Source organism: Heterodontus francisci, chromosome 15 (genome assembly GCF_036365525.1).
Source record: "Heterodontus francisci isolate sHetFra1 chromosome 15, sHetFra1.hap1, whole genome shotgun sequence".
NCBI lineage: Eukaryota > Metazoa > Chordata > Chondrichthyes > Heterodontiformes > Heterodontidae > Heterodontus > Heterodontus francisci.
The window spans coordinates 91,881,841-91,902,221 of NC_090385.1; the positions used below are offsets into that span (position 1 = coordinate 91,881,841).

The 20,381-nt window shown below is 41.5% G+C and overlaps 1 protein-coding gene across 1 annotated transcript in view; it reads right to left on the bottom strand.

Annotated features, from left to right (window-relative positions):
- The window catches only part of LOC137377446 (sodium- and chloride-dependent neutral and basic amino acid transporter B(0+)-like), a 51,718-nt gene that overhangs the window by 14,479 nt on the left and 16,858 nt on the right, over positions 1-20,381 (bottom strand). The window contains exons 5-7 of the mRNA XM_068047024.1: positions 17,423-17,561; positions 7,909-8,041; positions 5,129-5,269 (exon numbers count right to left, since the gene is read on the bottom strand). Of these exons, the coding sequence (XP_067903125.1) occupies positions 5,129-5,269; positions 7,909-8,041; positions 17,423-17,561 (413 nt within the window). The remainder of the gene's footprint in view (positions 1-5,128; positions 5,270-7,908; positions 8,042-17,422; positions 17,562-20,381) is intronic.

Consider the following 20,381-nt stretch of genomic DNA (forward strand, 5'->3'; position numbering starts at 1 on the left):
CTTAAACTGGTTCCAGAGCTCTAGCAGAGCGCTAGAAAAGCTGATTCATCAGCTTTTATTAGTAGGGGGATCGAGTTTCGGAGCCACGAGGTCATGCTGCAGCTGTACAAAACTCTGGTGAGACCGCACCTGGAGTATTGCGTGCAGTTCTGGTCACCGCATTATAGGAAGGATGTGGAAAGGGTGCAGAGGAGATTTACTAGGATGTTGCCTGGTATGGAGGGAAGGTCTTACGAGGAAAGGCTGAGGGACTTGAGGTTGTTTTCGTTAGAGAGAAGGAGGAGGAGAGGTGACTTAATAGAGACATATAAGATAATCAGAGGGTTGGATAGGGTGGATAGTGAGAGTCTTTTTCCTCGGATGGTGATGGCAAACACGAGAGGACATAGCTTTAAGTTGAGGGGTGATAGATATAGGACAGATGTCAGAGGTAGTTTCTTTACTCAGAGAGTAGTAGGGGCGTGGAACGCCCTGCCTGCAGCAGTAGTAGACTCGCCAACTTTAAGGGCATTTAAGTGGTCATTGGATAGACATATGGATGAAAATAGAATAGTGTAGGTCAGATGGTTTCACAGGTCGGCGCAACATCGAGGGCCGAAGGGCCTGTACTGCGCTGTAATGTTCTAATCTAATCTAATCATTGTTTTTCAGTGAGAATTCAGGGGTCTCTGAGTGCTGCTTATCTGCACTGAGTGCTCCTTGAGTGCACAGAGTGTGAAGAAAGGAGTTTGGTGAGTGAGGGAATTCAGTGAAGAGGGTAACTATAAATTAATTAATACAAATATATTTAATTAAATTAACACAATAAAGATGGCAGGTGATGTGTCACAGCTGCAGTATATGGGATCTCCTGGATGCCATGACAATCTATGGCAACCATGTCTGTAGTAAGTGTCTGCAGCTTGAGGAACTTCGGCTCAGAGTAGATGAGCTGGAGGCCGTGCTGCAGACATTGCGATGCATCAGGGAGGATGATTGTCACCTGGACATTTTGTTCCAGAAAGCAGTCATACCCCTTAGGATAGGGTCATCTGATTTGGTCAGTGGTCAGGGACAGGAGGTGTGACTGCGAGTCAGGCAGGTAAAGGGATTGAGAAGGTAGGAGTGGAGCAGCCTCAGCCCTTGCAATTGTGCAACAAGTTTGAGGTTCTTGCAGCTTGCATGGAAAAGAGCGAGGGCTGTGGTGTGGATGAGCAGACTGACCATGACACCATGGTACAAAAAGCCATTCAAGTGGGGGGAGTTAAAAGGAGTGGTATTAGGAGACAGTATATTCAGGTGGACAGATACTGTTCTCTGCAGCCCAATAGCAAGAGTTCAGAAGGCTGTGTTGCCTGCCTGGTGCCAAGATTCGGGACATCAGGGCTGGATAGGAACTTGCAGTGAGAAGGGGAGGATCCAATGGTCATGGTCCACATATATACCAATGACATAGATAGGACTAGGAAAGAGGTTCTGCATAGGGAGTATGAGGAGCTAGGCACTAAATTAAAAAGCAGAACTTCAAAGGTGATAATCTCTGAGCCACATGTAAATTGGCATAGGATAAGTAAGATTAGAGAGATGAATGCATGGCTCAAAGTCTGGTGTGGGAGAAGTGGGTTGCGGTTTGTAGGGACCAGTACTGGGGAAAGTGGAGTCGGTGCCGTTGGGATGGACTTCACCTGAACTGTGCTGGGATCAGTGTTCTAGTGAGTCATATAACTAGGGAAGTAGAGAGGGCTTCACATTAAATAGAGAGGGTAAAGGATCATGTAGGGGAAGATTGAGTAAATTAAAGGGAAATGACAAGGCAATAGATCAAGGTAACCATAAAGGTAATGATGATCAGAGTATGGCAGGAAGGGGCAGTGATTGCAAACTTAAGAGTACGCCAGCAGATAGGGACAGTGTTTACAAAAACAGTAAAAAATAACTGAATTAAAGAATTAAGGACTCTGTATCTGAATGCCAACAGCATTTGCAATAAAACAGATGAACTGTTAGCTCAAATAAAAATTCATATGCATGACTGATAGCCATTACAGAGATGTGGCTACAAGGGAACCAAAGCTGGGACCTGAATATCGAAGGGTCTCTGACATGCAGGAAGGACAGGAAGCTGGGAAAAGTTGGTGGGAAAGCTCCGTTAATTAAAGAGGGCAGTGGTTCTGTAGAGACAGATGACCTTAGTTTTAAAGATCAAGACATTGAATCAGTTTGGGTAGAATTAAGAAACAGCAAGAGGCAAAAAACATCATTGGGAGTTGTTTATAGGCCACCAACCTGCAGGGGTAATGTAAATCACAGTATAAATCAGGAAATTAGAGGTGCATGTAACAAGGGTAATGCAGAATCATGGGGGATTTTAAACTACATGTAGACTGGGTAAACTTTATTAGTACCAGTGTTGTGGAAGATGATTTCTTGGGATGTATGCAAAATGGTTTTCGAGAGCAATATGTTGTGGAACCAACTAGGGAATGGGCTATTTTAGATCTAGTATTGTGCAATGAAAAGGGCAAATTAATAATATGGTTGTAAAGGGGCCTTTAGGAAACAGTGACCATAATATGATAGCATTTTACATTAAGTTTGAAAGTGATGCAGTTCAATCAGAAATTCGAGTCTTAAATCTAAGCAAAGGAAACTATGAAGGTATGAGGGGCAAATTGGCTATGGTGGACTGGGAATCTACGTGAAATAGTATGATGGTAGACAGGCAATGGCTAACATTTAAAGAACTAATACATAGTTTACAAGAAAAATACATTTCTTTAATGCACAAAAACCTAGAAAGGTAAGTGTCCCAACCGTGGTTAACAAAAGAAATCAAAGATGGTATGAGAACAAAAGAAGAGGCATATAAAGTCACACAAAAAAAAATGATAAGCCTGAGGAGTGGAAGCATTTCAGAATTCTGCAAAGGAGGACCAAGAAAAAGATTAAGAAAGGGAAAATAGAATCTGAGAGTAAACTGGCAAGAATGGACTGTAAAAGCTTCTATAGTTATTTAAAAAGGAAAAGATGAGCAAAAATAAATGTGGGTCCATTACATGTGGAGTCAGGAGAATTTATAGTGGGGAATAAGGAAATAGCAGAGAAACTAAACAAATACTTTGTGTCTGTCTTCACGGAAAAATAATGGAGAATCAAGGACTAGTGTAAATGAGGAACAGCAAAATTAGCAAAAAAAAGTACTAGAGAAATTAATGGGACTTAAAGTAGATAAATCTCCTGGATCTGATTATCTACATCCCAGAGTGTTGAAAGAGGTGGATGTAGAGATGATAGATGCATTGGTCATCAGCTTTCAAGATTAGAAGGTGACAAATGTAACCCCAGTATTTAAGAAAAGAGGGAAAGAGAAAAAAAAGGAACTACAGACCTGTTAGTCTAATATCAGTCATACATAAAACGTCAGAATCTATAATAAAGGATGTGATCACAGGTCACTTAGAAAATAATGGTCAATTTGGGCAGAGTCAACATAGATTTATGAAAAGGAAATCACTTTTAAACAACTAGTTAGAGTTTTGTGAGGATGTAACCAGCAGAATAGATAAGGGGGAGCTGGTGGATGTGGTATATTTAGATTTTCAGAAAACTCTTGATAAGGTCCCACACAAGAGATCAATAAACAAAATTAAAGCACATGGGATTGGGGGCAATATACTGGCATGGATTGAAAACTGCTTAATGGACAGAAAACAGAAAGTAGAAATAAATGGGTTATTTTCAGATTGGCAGGCTGTGACTAGTGGGGTACCACAAGGATCCGTGCTTGGGCCCCAACTATTCACATTCTATATCAATGATTTGGATGTGGGGATTAAATGCACTATTTCCAAGTTTGCAGATGACACAAAACTAGGTGGAAGTGTGAGTTGTGGGGAGGATGCACAGAGGCTTCAAGGGAATTTGGAGAGGCTAAGTGAGTGGGTTAAAATTTGGCAGATGGAAAACAATGTGGAGAAATGTGAGGTTATCCACTTTGGTAAGAAAAGCAGAAATATAGAGTATTTCTTAAATGATGGGAGGCAAGGAAGTGTCAAATTTAAAAGGGACTTGGGTGTCCTTATTCATGAGTCATGGAAAGCCAACATGCAGGTACAGCAAGCAATTAAGAAGGCAAATGTTATGTTGGCCTTCATTAGAAGAGAATTTGAGTATAGCAGTAAAGATTTCTTACTGCAATTATATCGATCCTTGGTAGGACTGCACCTGAGGTATTGTGCACTGTTTTGGTCTCCTTGGCTAAGGAAAGATATACCTGCCATAGGGGGAGTGCAAAGAAGGTTCACCAAACTAATTCCTGGGATGGAGGGATTGGACTATGAGGAAAAATTAAATAGATTGGGCCTTTATTTTCTGGAGTTTAGAAGAATGAGACGTGATCTCATTCAAACATACAAAATTCTTCGACAGGTTTGATGCAGGAAAGATGTTTCCCCTGGCTGGGGAGTCTAAAACCAGAGGACACAGTCTCAGAATAAGGGGTAGGCCATTTAGGACTGAGATGAGGAGGAGTTTCTTCACTCAGAGGGTGGTGAATCTTTGGAATTCTCTGGCCCAGACAGCTGTGGAAGCTCAGTCATTGAGTATGTTCAAGACTGAGATCGATATATTTCTACATATTAAAAACATCAAGGGTTACAGGGACAGTGCAGGAAATTGGTGTTGAAGTAGAAGATCAGCCATGATCTCATTGAATGGCAGAGCAGGCTCGAAGGGCTGAATGGCCTTCTCCTGCTCCTATTTCTTGTGTGTTCTTGTACAATACATTTAATTTGCATACATTGAAACCAGCAGGATGAAAATAGGGCAGTTCGACAACTGATGGGCAGTTCATTCTGGCTGGTTCCAGCCTGGCATCAAAGTTGAAAATCCCTACAAAGCCTTTTCAGTATAAGTAAAAGGTCCATTTCTAAAGGGCCATAGAAACCTATGATGAAACAGATTCCTATCCAATAGCTACCTTTCAACATTCTGATAGCTATCATGCCAAAATGAATTGACCTAATTGTTGGTAAAACATACATCTGACAGCATTGATTGACAAATTGCTATGACAACAGAAATGTAAAACTCTAAGTAAAGCAGTCTGACTGAGAAACATAAATGATATTGATTATCCTGATGTCTTTACCTCAGCATCAGCCAGTTTTGAGAAGTCTGACTGGCTTCCAATGTAGAATTCAATTCCTTTATAGGCTCCCTCTAGGGTAACACCTCGGACCAGGAGTATGGTCAGAACCACATAAGGGAATGTTGCAGTGAAATAAACCACCTGACCATGGAGAGTAGTTTGTTAGATTTTTCTGTATTGCTGGTACAACATTTACAAAATGGATTCCAACTGAATGGCAAACTAATAGGATTGTAATCAAAGAAATAGACTAAAGAGGAGTAATAAGTATACAGAGGGTATATTTAACACTTAGCATATAGTCGTTTGATAGTACAGAACTTGAGTATTGCTGAAAATAGAGACATGTTGTCGAAGCTTTTCGTCTTGCACTCATCAGGATAATCCACAAGCATAACCAATGTAAGGGAAAACAACAACTTTTACTGTATGAGAAGAGAGTGCTGATTGGTTGGCAAGTGAACTCTGATTGGTAGAGGCATTGCCATGGAGAATGCACCAGTTTATGATGACTGACAGTTAACTGCCAAGCTTTGTTTGAAATTTAAACCAGGCAGTTTGACTCTGATTGGTCAAGGCATTGCCCTGAGGAATGAATCAGTGAATGACTGTCACTTATTTTATTTAGCTGAAACAGACGCAATGTGTGTACATATTCTTTCTGTCTGCAAAGAACAGGGCACTGTGTATTAATATATGTAGCTTCCAGTACGCGCAAATGTGTCACACTGCGAGCCTAATGACAATCTTAAATTGGTTGTCATACGTTGTTGTTTTCCCTTACATTGGTTATTCTAGCGGATTGTCCTGATGAGTGCAAAATGAAAAGCTTCAACAACATGTCTCCATTTTCAGTAATACTTAGCAGCATATGAATCTAAATATTATTGAAATTTATTTTTAGCTCATATTCAGGGAACAGATGAATGTACAGTACTGAAAAGGACTATTTTGGCCCATTTGACCAGTGTTGAGATCTAAGGAGCACACTATATTATTGATCTCTCTCACATTCCTCTGTTAAGGAACTTTTTGAACTTTCACTGAATTTGCTAATACCAGCAATCCACACTGTTTCCTTTCGCAGTCCACTCTATACACTCACCACCCTCTTTGTAAAGTAGTTGCAACTAAATCCTAATTCTAAGGTTAAGGCTTAAAGTTAATTCTCTTATTATAAACTATGGGAGCATGCAAAACATTATCGAGCTGAAATACAACTTTGATGGGCAGAAAATATATGGTACTGGATTCATTGCCCATTATATACCCTGCTCAATTTCCCTATGCTTCAAAGTGAATGAAGAGGAAAGTTGAAGAAAGGTAGCCTTTGTATCACTGCCAAATACAAATACTCAGCAGATCAGACGGCATCTGTGGAGAGAGAAACAAAGTAAACGATTCAGGTTTATGACCTTTCATCAAATTGCTTCAAGATCAATTCATGCTTTCTGTTCTCTCTTGTAAACATTCCGAGCTTCTGCAGCTCTCCTCATAGGTCAGGTGTCTAATCCCAGCTCTTAATTTAGTTGCCCTAGCTGCACCTGCATTTTTATAAAACCCAGTACTCCAAATGGGGCAGGGTCAGAGCTCTATATAAACTCAGTATCACTTCCTGAGATTTGTGCTCTGTAGAGCCCAAGTACCTGGCTGTCTTCTCTCCTGCTGTCACGCACTGTGCTGATGCCTTCAATCATTTATCCAGCAGTACTCCCAGATTCCCTCCTGTGTTGTGTCTTGTATGGTGATACCATTAGCTTACATTGTCACTGATTATTATCCTTTCCTGATCTCATGATTTTAGATTTGTCCACATTAATTTACTTCTGTCTCAAATTATCAGATACTTCTGTATTTGACCATCTTGCTCTGTGTTCTATGCGGCTGCTCCTGGTTTGGTATCATTTGCAAATCTGGAGCTTTTGCTACTGCCCCAATTTCCACGTCATTTATGCACATTATGAACAGCAACAGCCAAAGTACTAATTCTTGGAAATCCCACTCCAGACTCATCCAGCTCCATCCTTTGATTCTTTACTTGTCCCATTACCAACCCCTTGTGTCTTCCACCATCATCCCTTTTAAATCCTGATGCCCTCCACATCAGCACAAATCTCTCTCTATTTTTCTTTCCCCTCTGCCCTTTCCCTGCCTCTGCATTTGCTGAAAACCTTTTATATCTCTAACTTTTTCCAGTAATTATGATAGGTTATTAACCTAAAATGCTAACTCTTTTCCTCTTGCCACAAATACTGTCTGACCTGCTGAGTGTTTACTCGTTTTATTTTAGATTTCCAGCATCTGAAGAATTTTGATTTTGTTCAGTTCTTTTTTGTTGTTGGACAAAGAGATGTAAGCAAAACCTGGCAAACGGCTATATTAAGGCTGATTTCAACAGCATTTCTTCATGCTGATTAGTAGCTGGAATGGACATCTGGGTAACATAGTGGAAGCTCTGAAATCACTTAGGAGGCAGTTAGATGCCATGACTGTAGACTGTTATGAGTAAAAAGACAGAATGGCTTCAATCACACTGATATTGTGATATCTGTGATCAGCTTGAGGAATTGCTGCTGTTCATTCCCTCATGAGCAAGATCTTCGGATCTCATCCACACCTGTGGTCCTCATGCATTGTGGATCTCCAACACTCCTGAACGAATACTATTAACATCACTTGTGCGATAAACTAACTTACTTAAAAATTATTTGTAAATTGTAGATATTTCACAGCAAGTATCTGTACTTTATTACCAGACTGTTCATCATCAATTATTTTACCTTTCCTGAAGATTTGATTCCTTTAGATAGCACTGCCCCAACTATCAGCCAGGCCAGAAGGAGACAGAGGGCTAAATACCAGACTATCTCCCCAGTCTCATCAATTGAACTGGTACGACGTAAAACCACTTTACTAAATAAAATAACAGGAAACATATAAGACAATATTCATTAACCACTGTTGCTGTACATGAAATACATATAGTCATGGTGGGTGATACAGTGGTCTTGGAACTTTGTAGTCCTGATGCTCCAGGCATCATGAGTATGGAGTAGGCTTGATGGACTAGCTGGACTTTTCCTGCCCATCATTTCTGTATATTCATGCATGGCACTTGTCAATGAATGAGTCAATTATCTAATAAATATCTGATCATTAAAAGTTGTGCCACAGGTTAGCAAGGCCATTAAAAACAAACCTAGCACTGGGCTTTATTTCTAGAGGGATAAAATTGAAAAGTAGGGAAGTTATGCTCAACTTGTATCAAACCTTGGTTAGACCACACTTAGAAAACTGCATGTAGTTCTGGCCGTCGCATTATAAAAAAAGGATATAGAGGCACTGGAGAGGGTGCAGAGAAGATTTACAAGGATGATACCAGAAATACATGGGTATACATATTAGAAAAGGATGAACAGGCTGGGTCTCTTTTCTCTTGAAAGAAGAAGGCTGAGGGGTGTCCTATTGAGATCTTTAAAATGATGAAAGGTTTTGATAGAGTGGATACAGAGAGAAAGTTTCCACTTGTGGGGGCGGGCATAAACAGAGGCCATCAATATAAGATAGTCACCAAGAAATCAAATGGGGAATTCAGAAGAAACTCCTTTACCCAAAGAGTGGTGAGAATGTGCAACTCACTATCACAGGGAGTGGTTGAAGTGAAAAGTACAGATGCATTTAAGGGGAAACTGAACAAGCATAGGAGGGAGAAGGGAATAGAAGGTGATGATGATAAATTTAGATGAGGAAAGATGGGAGGAGGCTCGGGTGGAGGGTAAATACTGGCATGGACTGTTTGGGCTGAATAGTTTGTATATGTGTGATATATCCTATGTAATTTTTACATTAAATTGAGTTAATTCCACACACCCACCAGGAGTCTTGCAGTGCATACAATTATTTTCCATCTATTCATTAATATGTGAAACATTATAGGCTGCATGCCCAAAATACATCCATACCTGTGCCATTCATAAAAACATGAAAATGAAGGTCAGGAAAAGACCAGTTGGCCCATCAAACCTGCCCCATTCTCATAATGGCTGCAGGATCATGACTAGACACTTCCTCCTCCAACCCGCACCCCCCCCCCCCCCCCCCCACCCATCCCACAGTTAGGTAATCCTTGGGGATTTGCATGAAAAAGAAGAAAAAACAAGCACCAATAAAGGATAAATCTCCACTGCAAAAGTTCCCCTCTGACCACCGCCCCCCCCCCCCCCCCCCACCTCAGGTGGTCCAAACCAGTTGAGGAGATCACATTGCCCAAGTGTTTCTATGAAGATCCTTACCTTCTATATATTGTGAACTCTGGCCTAGTAAAGAACTGAACTGGAAGTTCACAATAGGCCCTTGGGTCTCAACATCAGTATTGGTAGTGGAAGTTAAAATCTTAAGGTTGCTGCATTCATTAGTTTGTGAACACTTCAATGCATTCATATCAAATTCCTCCATTTACTATTTTAATGGAATCCTTCAGGTTAGGGATAGGGTTAGGATAATTAGGGAAGAACATTTGACAGTAATCTTTTATAAGATACTATTATGTTAATGTAATAATATAATGTGCAAATGACAAGGCTGAAATGTTTGCAACCATCTTCAGCCAGAAGTGCGAGTGGATAATCCTTCAGGGCTTCTACCTGAGGTCCCAAACATCACAGATGCCAGTCTTCAGCCAATGCAATTCACTTCACGTGATATCACAAAATGGCTGAGTGCCCTGCATAACCCTTATAACATCCTGGTTGTAGTGCTGAAGCTTTGTGCTCCAGAACTAGCCACACCTCTAGAAAAGGTGTTCCAGTACAGCTACAAAACTGGCATCTGTCCGACAATGTGGAAGATTGCCCAGGTATGTCAGGATCACAAAAATCAGGACATACGCAACCCAGCCAGTTATTACCCTGTTAGTCTACTCTCGCTCATCAACAAAGTGATGGAAGGTACCATTGACAGTGCTCTCAAGCGGCACCTATTCACCAATGATCAGCTTACCAATGCTCAGTTTACATTCTGCCAGGACCACTGGGCTCCAGACCTCATTACAACCTGAGTCCAAATATGGACAAAAGACCTGAATTCCAGAGTTGAGGTGAGAGTGGCTTGACCTTGACATGAAGCGGCATTTGATTGAGTGTGGCATCCAGGAGACCCAGTAAAATTGAAGTTAATGGGAATCAGGGTGAAAATTCTTTACATAGAAACATAGAAAATAGGAGCAGGAGTCGGCCATTCGGCCCTTTGAGCCTGCTCCGCCATTTATTCTGATCATGGCTAATCATCCAATTCAGTAACCTATTCCCACTTTCGCCTCATATCCTTCGATCCCTTTAAATCTAAGAGCTAAATCTAACTCCTTCTCGAAAACATACTATGTTTTGGCCTCAACTGCTTTCTGTGGGAGCGAATTCCACAGGTTCACCACTCTCTGAGTGAAGAAATTTCTCCTCATCTCAGTCCTGAATTGTTTACCCCGTATCCTTAGATTATGACCCCTGGTTTTGGACTCCTCCACCATCGGGAACATCCTTCCTGCATCTACCCTGTCAAGTCCTGTTAGAATTTTATAGGTTTCTGTGAGATCCCCCCTCACTCTTCTGAACTCCAGCGAATATGATCCTAACCGACTCAATCTTTCCTCATACGTCAGTTCCGCTATTCCAGGAATCAGTCTGCTAAACCTTCGCTGCACTACCTCGGTAGCAAGAACATCCTTCCTCAGATAAGAAGACCAAAACTGCACACAATGTTCCAGATATGGCGTCACCAAGGCCCTGTATAATTGCAGCAAGACATCCCTGCTCCTGTACTCGAATCCTCTCGCTATGAAGGCCAATATACCATTTGCCTCTTTTACCGCTTGTTGGACCTGCATGGTTACCTTCAGCGACTGATGTACGAGAACACCCAGGTCTCATTGCATATTCCCCTATCTCAGTTTATAGCCATTCAGATAATAATCTGCCATCCAGTTTTTGCTACCAAAGTGGATAACCTCACATTTATCTGCATCTGAATTATACTGCATCTGCCATGCATTTGCCCACTCACTCAACTTATTCAAATCACCCTGAAGCCTCTCTGTATCCTCCTCACAGCTCACCCTCCCACCCAGTTTTGTGTCAACTGCAAATTTGGAGATATTACATTTTGTTCCTTCATCTAAATCATTAATATATATTGTGAATAGCTGGGGTCCTAGCACTGATCCCTGCGGTACTCCACTAGTCACTGCCTACCATTCCGAAAAAGACCCATTTATCCCTCCTCTTTGTTTCCTGTCTACCAACCAATTTTCTATCCATTGCAAAACGTTACCCACGCGCTTTAATTTTACACGCTAATCTCTTATGTGGGACTTTGTCGAAAGCCTTCTGAAAGTCCAAATAAACCACATCCACTGACTCCCCCTCATCAACTCTACAAGTTACATCCCCGAAGAATTCTAGTAGATTTCTCAAGCATGATTTCCCTTGCATATATCTATGCTGACTCTGTATGATTCAATCACTCTTCTCCAAGTGCTGTGCTATAAAATCTTTGATAATGAACTCTAGAATTTTCCACAGTACCGACGTCAGGCTGACTGGTCTATAATTCCGTTTTCTCTCCACGTCCCTTTTTAAATAGTGGGGTTACATTAGCTACCTTCCAATCTGTAGGAACTGTTCCAGAGTCTATAGAATCTTGGAAGATGATCACCAATGCATCCATTATTTCTAGAGCCACTTCCTTAAGTACTCTGGGATGCATACCATCAGGCCCTGGGGATTTATCGACCTTCAATCCCATCAATTTCTCCAACACCATTTCTCTACTAATACTGATTTCCTTCAGTTTCTCTCTCTCACTGAACCCTGTGTTCCCCAACATTTCTGGTATGATATTTGTGTCCTCCTTTGTGAAGACAGAACCAAAGTATGCATTTAGTTGGTCAGCTATTCCTTTGTTCCCCATAATAAATTCCCTTGTTTCTGACTGTAAGGGACCTATATTTGTCTTCACTAATCTTTTTCTCTTCACATACCTACAGAAACTTTTGCAGTCAGATTTTATGTTCCCCACAAGCTTGCTCTCGCACCCTATTTTCCCCTTCTTAATCAATCCCTGGGTCCTCCTTTGCTGAATTCTAAACTGCCCCCAATCCTCAGCTCTGTTGTTTTTTGTGCCGAATTTATATGCCTCTTCCGTGGATCTAATGAGTGGCTCAAGTCATACCTAGCACCATGGAAGATGGTTGTTGTTGGAGGCCAATCATCTCAGCTCTCGGACATCACTGCAGGCATACCCAGTGCAGTGCCTTAGGCGCAACCATCTTCAGCTGTTTCATCAATGAACCTCCCTCCATCATAAGGTTAGATGTAGAGCTGTTCATTAATGATTGCAAACTCTACTGCCTGTATCCCAATTCATAACAAGTCCTGTTCATCCATCATTCCTGGGCTCCTTATCTCTTTATGCAACTCAGTGTCAAATTTTGCTTGATAACACCTATTTGAAGCATCATGGGACATTTTATTATGTGAAAGGTGCTACATAAATACAAGTTGTTGTTGCTGCTCAGTTCAATTTGCAATTCCTCAAATAATGAAGCACTCCATGACCACATGCAGCAAGACCCTGGACAACATCCAGGCTTGGGCTGATAAGTGACAAGTAACATTCGTGTCACACAAGTGCCAGATAATGACCATCTCCAACAAGAGAGAATCTAAACATCTCCCCTTGGCATTCAAAGATATTACCATCATTAAATCCCCCACCATCAACATCCTGGGGGGGGGTCACCATTGACCAACAGCTAAACTTAAGCAACCAAAAATGCCTTGACTCCAAGAACAGGTCAGAGTTTGGGTTCTTGGTTCTTTGGCCTCCTTATCTCGAGAGACAATGGGTAAGTGCCTGGAGGTGGTCAGTGGTGTGTGGAGCAGTGCCTGGAGTGGCTATAAAGGCCAATTCTAGAGTGACAGGCTCTTCCACAGGTGCTGCAGAAAATTTGTTTGTCGGGGCTGTTACACAGTTGGGTATTCTGTGGCAAAGGACTCACCTCCTGACTCTCCAGATTTTCTTCACTACCTGGAAAGCACAGGTCAGGTGTGATGGAGTACTCTCTACTTGCCTGGATGGGTATAGCTGTAATAACACTTTAAGAGACTTGGCACTATCCAGGATAAATCAGTTCACTTGATTGGCACCCCATCCACCACCTGAAACGGTCACTTGCTTCACCTCTCGCAAAATGTGACTGCAATGTGTACTATCTGTCATGTGATCTTTGTGGAATCATAAGCAACTCAGTGAGATACATGGATTCCAGTATCTTTGAAGATCTCCAACAGGTTTATTAACAGCTAAACTAGTATATACAATACAGAGCAAATTATGTACAAAACTTTAGTCTAGGGTGTTCAGTTGCAGAGTGACTATAGCTTCTAGTCACATGACTATGTCCTGGTACTGAGCTCATTATCATACTGAATTCTTAAAGGGACATCACTCTTGAAGCAATCATACAACATCCTCTTTCCAAAGATGAGTCTTATACGCCATAAGTAAAACACATAAAATTGGATTGCAGCAAAATTAATTCTACAGGGATAGAGATTGTGAAATTTATGAGCACTGAAGCTTAAGAGTCCATATATCATTTTGGTGGTTTGACAACTGTTCCAGATCTGGTTGTGGTATAACTTTCTGGGAATGTGGATTTTACCCTTGGCTGTTTTTGGTTTACAGACATGTTGTCAATGTGTTGGTTGTTGTCCTGTTGTTCTGTCACACCCTCACCATCAGAGTGTGTTCTTTCGAGTCCGCAATTGGAGTATTGCACACTTCTCTTAATTGGTTTCGGTTCCTCCTCAACACTGCTCCGCTAGCTGTTGTAACCTCATAGCAACTGGGCTCAATGCATACTTTTGATGTTCTCATTGTGAGGTGTATGACGCTGACCTTTTGTCCTACGTGTAGCTGAGGTAGTTCCACCCCTGCATGTCAATCATGCACCATCTTCATTCTCCCCTCTTTTTCAACCAGTGTTTCCTGCATCTCGGAGAATTTGTCTGCCAAACATGCTCCCTACTGGTGGCGATAATCTCATATCCATAGGTGTAGCTCTGAGGTGGAGCACGGCAACACGAAAATCTTGTTTCACTGTCCTACATTTCAGGATCAGTGATTTGACTGTGTGAATCATTCACTTGGCAAGATCATTAGATCTAGGGTAGTGTAGTGAGGATGCTACATGGTTTACACCCACTTGGCGCACATATCGCTGAAAGATTTGCCCGTCTACTGTGGCGCATTGTCAGAAATAATTTCTTCAGGTGCACCGAATAGGCAGAATATAGCACTCAATGTGTCTGTAACGACTGTAGTTTAGTTTAGAGATACAGCACTGAAACAGGCCCTTCGGCCCACCGAGTCTGTGCCAACCATCAACCACCCATTTATACTAATCCTGCACTAATCCCATATTCCTACCACATCCCCACCTGTCCCTATATTTCCCTACCACCTACCTATACTAGTGACAATTTATAATGGCCAATTTACCTACCAACCTGCAAGTCTTTTGGCTTGTGGGAGGAAACCGGAGCACCCGGAGAAAACCCACGCAGACACAGGGAGAACTTGCAAACTCCACACAGGCAGTACCCAGAATTGAACCCCGGTCACTGGAGCTGTGAGGCTGTGGTGCGCCACTGTGCCGCCCATACTTGAAGTGTCTTTTACCTGTCTGACAATTGGAAATTTGGAGAAATAAATGGTGACCAAGATAAAGTCGTCTCCATTAACGGAAGATAGATCAGTGGCAATTTTGGACCAAGGGGCTGACAGAATCTCGTGAGGGTGTTCAGATTCTTTGCATTTTTGCAAAGACTCTGCTTCCACTGCCTTTTGAAGAAGAGAGTTCCAAAGACTCATGACCCTCAGAGAAAAAATTTCTCCTCATCCCTGTCTTAAATGGGTGACCCCTTATTTTTAAACAGTGACCTCGATTCTAGATTCGCCCACAAGGGGAAGCATCCTTTCCATATCCACCCTGTCAAGACCCCTCAAGACCTTACATGTTTCAACCAAGTCACCTCTTACTCTTCTAAACTCCAGTGCATACAACCCTAGCCTGTCCAACCTTTCCTCATAAGACAACCCGCCATTCCAGGTATTAGTCCAGTAAACCTTCTCTGATCTGCTTCTAATGCATTTACATCCTTCCTTAAATAAGGAGACTAATACTGTACACAGTACTCCAGATGTGCTCTCAATTATGCTCTGTAGAACTGAAGCATAACCTCCCTACTTTTGTATTCAATTTCCCTCACAATAAATGATAACATTCTATTAGCTTTACTAATTACTTGCCAACTCTGCGTACAAACCTTTTGCAATTCATGCACTAGGAGATCCGGATCCCTCTGCATCTCAGAGCTTGGCAATCTCTCACCATTTAGATAATATGCTTCTTTTTTATCTGTCCTGTCAAAATGGACAATTTCACATTTACTCACATTATACTCCATTTGCCAGATCTTTTCCCACTCACTTAACCTATCTATATCTCTTTGTAGCTTCCTTACGTCTTCTTCACAACTTACTTTCCTGCCTATCTTTGTGTCATCAGCAAATTTAGCAACCATACCTTTGGTCCCTTCATCCAAGTCATTTATAAAAATTGTAAAAAGTTGAGGCTCCAGCACTGAACCCTGTGTCACACCACTCATTACATTTTGCCAACCAGAAAATGAACCATTTATGCCTACTCTCTGTTTCCTGTTAGCCAGACAATCTTCTAAACATGCCAAAATGTTACCCTCTACACCATGAGCTTTTATTTCCCGTGACAACCTTTGATGTAGCACCTTACCAAATACCTTCTGGATTTCTAAGTACAGTACATCCACCAGTTCCCCTTTATCCACAGTACATATTACTTCTTCAAAGAACTCCAATAAATTGGTTAAACATGATTTCCCTTTCAGAAAACCATGTTGACTCTGACTGATAACCTTAAATTTTTCTAAGTACCCTGCTATAACGTCTTTAATAATAACTTCTAACATTTTCCCTGTGACAGATGTTAAGCTAACTGGCCTGTAGTTTTCTGTTTTCTGTCTCCCTCCCTTTTTGAATAACGGAGTTACATTCATTATTTCCAATCTAATGGAACCTTCCCCCGAACCTAGGGAATTTTGGAAAATTAAAACCAACGCATCAACTATCCCACTAGCCACTTCTTTTAAGACCCTAGGATGAAGCCCATCAGGAACTGGGGATTTGTTAATCCGCAGCTCCAACCCAACATGGAGGTATATCACAATTCCTTCATTGCACTCGATCAAAGTCCTGGAACTCTCTACCAGCTGCACTGTGGGAGAACCTCTATCACACTGACTGCTGGAAATAAGAGGAAGGCTCACCACTTCCTCAAGACAAACCAGGAATGGCCAATAAATGCTGGCCTTGCCATTGACTCCCACATCCTGAAAACAAATTTTTAAAAAGTCCTCAGCTGCAGTTAGGTCCCCACTCTTGACAGCAAGCGTGTCTGCGTGAATGTAATTTGCTACTGTAATCGATGGTCAGTATAACAGAGTTGTTTTTATTTCAGGTTTTTGCACACTTTAATATACAATATAAATGGAATAGCAGTTTGAAGCAAGTGAATATTGTTGGATAAATTCTGAGGGGCAATATTCTGTTTAGATTGTGAATGGCAGTTTGAGGTCAGCCCTGCAACCTTACGAAGTAAAGGGATGACTGACACCTTCTTTCTGAAGTGAGACAGGATGTTCCTGGGTGTGTATTAGCATTCACAATGCACATTTCACTAAAACAATATCACTGTAAGCACAGCTGTTTCTGCGCAGAAAAAATGGAACTCTTAAGATGTCATAAACAAAAATATAACTCTGGTTGAAAATGTTTCAGAAAGAATTGTTAATAAATTTGTTTAGAAAGATACTATAGAACCACCTAGTGACCAAATTATGTATTTACAGGTCATAGGTTTATGTAGTCAATTCTATCATCAATTTCTGATGGCAAATTTAACATGCATACCTCAACATTAGACAAGAATGTGACACACAAAAGTAAAATGTTTTATAGATATTGTTGAAGTAAACTTGCAGCTAGTTATTAACTGATTAATGATGTGAATAGCATCTCTATCTAAATCAAACAGCTTTTCACTCATTAAACAGGGCATTCACCCAACTAACCTTCCCAAGAGGAAGCTACTGGTACAGCTGTGCAGGTTATAGGTGCAGCTATCTGTAGTAATTTACTTACTCCCAGTATTGCTCACTTGGACCCTGGTGAGGAATGGAGATTTCTGATCCATTTGGACAAGTTTCATTGTTTGCATGCAGCCATGTTGTATTAACTATTTCAAAATATCCATCATCCAGAGTGAGATTGCAGAGTGGATCTAGAAAATGTGGAATGTGTTTTAGAATGTTTGGGAATGATGCCGTCACATAGAAGTACAATAAAAAAGGATGAAAGTATAGCTTTTACCTGAAGCATATTTAATATATGAATGCTATCAGAATCATAATGACAAGCACCATGTGGACACCACTCTGCCTCGACCCAATTACCAGTAATCAGACTTAGCTCAAATGACTCCAACTTGATATCGACAGAGGGCCGAGAGTAAAAGGAATGTCGCACACTGGAATGGCAGAAAATATCTGATATTCCCAGTGAGGAGACACCTCGCACCTTATCTAGAAGGTAAACCTAACCTTGAAGATCAAACAGCATCACTCTACCTGCCAGTGAATGGAAATACCAGGACCAAACAACAAACAGCAACCCATCCCCTCCAAACAGGATAGCAACAAATATCCTCCCCTGCTTGGACCTCCAGTACAGCAGAAAGTCGAGCATTGGAACAACCAATCTGTCTGAACTGCCCACTGACTCTCAGCTCATGAGCAGAATCATATAGAATCATAGAACAGAGAATCATAGCATGGTTCCAGCACAGAAAGAGGCCATTCTGCCTGTCAGGTCCATTCTGGCTCTCTGCGAGAGCAACTCTGCTGGTCCTGCTCCCCTACCCTTTCCCTGTAGCCCTGCAAATTTTCTCTCTTTAGTTACTTAACCAATTCTCTTTTGAAACACCAATTGTATCTGCCTCCACCACACTCTCAGGCAGTGCGTTCCAGATCCGAACCACTCGCTGCATAAAAAGTTCTTTCTTATGTCACCATTGCTTCTTTAGCCAATCATCTTATATCTGTGTCTTCTGTTTCTCAACCCTTCTGCCAATGTGAACAGTCCCACTCCATCTACTTTGTCCAGATGTCTCATGATTTTTAATAGCTCTATCTCGTCTCCGGTCAATCTTCTTTTCTCTAATGAGAACAGCCACAGCTTCTCCAATCTTCCTCATAAATGAAGTACATCCCTGAAACAATTCTCGTAAATCTCTTCTGCACCTTCATATCCTTCCTAAAGTGCAGTACCCAGAATTGGACACAATACTCTAGTTGAAGCCAAACTAGTATTTTATAAAGGTTCATTATAACTTCCTTGCTTTTGTACTCGAGGCCTCTATTTACAACGTTCAGGACTCCAAATTCTCAACCTGCCCTGCTACCTTCAACGATTTCTGCATGTATACCCCCAGGTTTCTCTGTTCCTGCGCCCCCCTTTAGAATTGTACTTTTTGGTTTATATTGCCTCTCCTCGTTATTCCCACCAAAATGTATCACTTCCCACTTCCCTGCATTATATTTCATCTACCATGTGTCCGCCATTCCACCAGCCTGTCTTTGTCCTCTTGAAGTCTAACACTATGCTCCTCACAGTTCATAATACTTCCAAATTTTATGTCATCTGCAAATTTTGAAATTGTGCCCTGTACACCCAAGTCTAGGACATTAAAATAAATATCAAGAAAAGGAGTGGTCCTAGTCCTGACCCCCCACCTTTTTCCAGTCCAAAAAACAACCATTCATCACTACTCTCTGATTCCTGTCACTCAGCCAACTTCATATCCATGCTGCCACTGTCTCTTTTATTCCATGGGCTTCAACTTTGCTGGCAAGCCTATTATGTGGCACTTGTTCAAATGCCTATTGGAAGGTCAATGTACACCACATCAACCTCATTACCCTCATCAACTCTCTCTGTTACTTCTTCAAAAAACTCAATTAAGTTAGTTAAACATGATTTGGCTGTAACAAATCTGTGCTGCCTTTCCTTAATTAATCCACACTTTTGTTAATTTTGTTCTGGATTATCGTTTCTAAAACCTTTCCCATCACCGAGGTTAAACTGACTGGCCTGTAGTTGCTGGGTTTATCCTTGCTTTATTGTTTTGAACAAGAGTGTGTAGTATAAGGGTCTGAAAGGGTTAATGTTGGAGACAGTGAGACTAATCCCTCCCACTGTAGTGATGATGATGTAATAGTCAAATGGGTATTAGGCTTGGAAAAAGCTAGAAGCATCATGAGAGGTGCTAGCTGGACAGGCTTAATGAGAGTATAGATACTTAAGTATATAAAATAAAAAAGTTACTATTTAGTCATCTCTGAGACATCTGTAAACAAAGCTTGAACTACGCTAACAACAATATATAACATGTATGGTGGCAATGGTGAACACACCCAGAAATTATTGAAAGACCTCACCACATACAGTAGTGCCAAGAAGACGGTAGATTTTGAAGGGAGACTGCGAAGAGCTCCAGAGCTGCTTCGTAGCCGAAGCAAGACACAGTCAGTGAGTCAGCTGTGCAGGCATTCAGGCTGCACCACAGAAGCGTGATGGTCTGCGAGCAGAAACTAGGTCCAGTGTTCGGGCTGTGAGTCACAGTACTGGGCGGTGGTCCAGGATCAGGTGAGAACCTTTTGGAAAAGGTGTATTCATTGTTTAACGGCACACTGGCAGGTGAGATGGGGAAAAAAGTCGATCCCTTGCAAGGGGGGTGTCCATTACTCGAGCAGACCGCAGAAGAAAAGCATGAGAACACACGAAAAGAGCTGGAAACCTCAGAAAAGCATGGGTGCTCCTGAAAAGAAACATCCAAAAAGAGTGGGATCACCTCTTCGGTTGTGGTTGTTGAACGACAATTAACTCAGCCCCAGGACATCACTGCAGGTGTTCCTCAGGATGGAGTCATATGCCCAACCATCTTCAGCTGCTTCATCAATGACCTTCCCTCCATTCTAAGGTCAGAAGAGGGGATGTTCGCTGATGATTGCGCAGTGTTCAGTACCAATTGCAACTTCTCAGA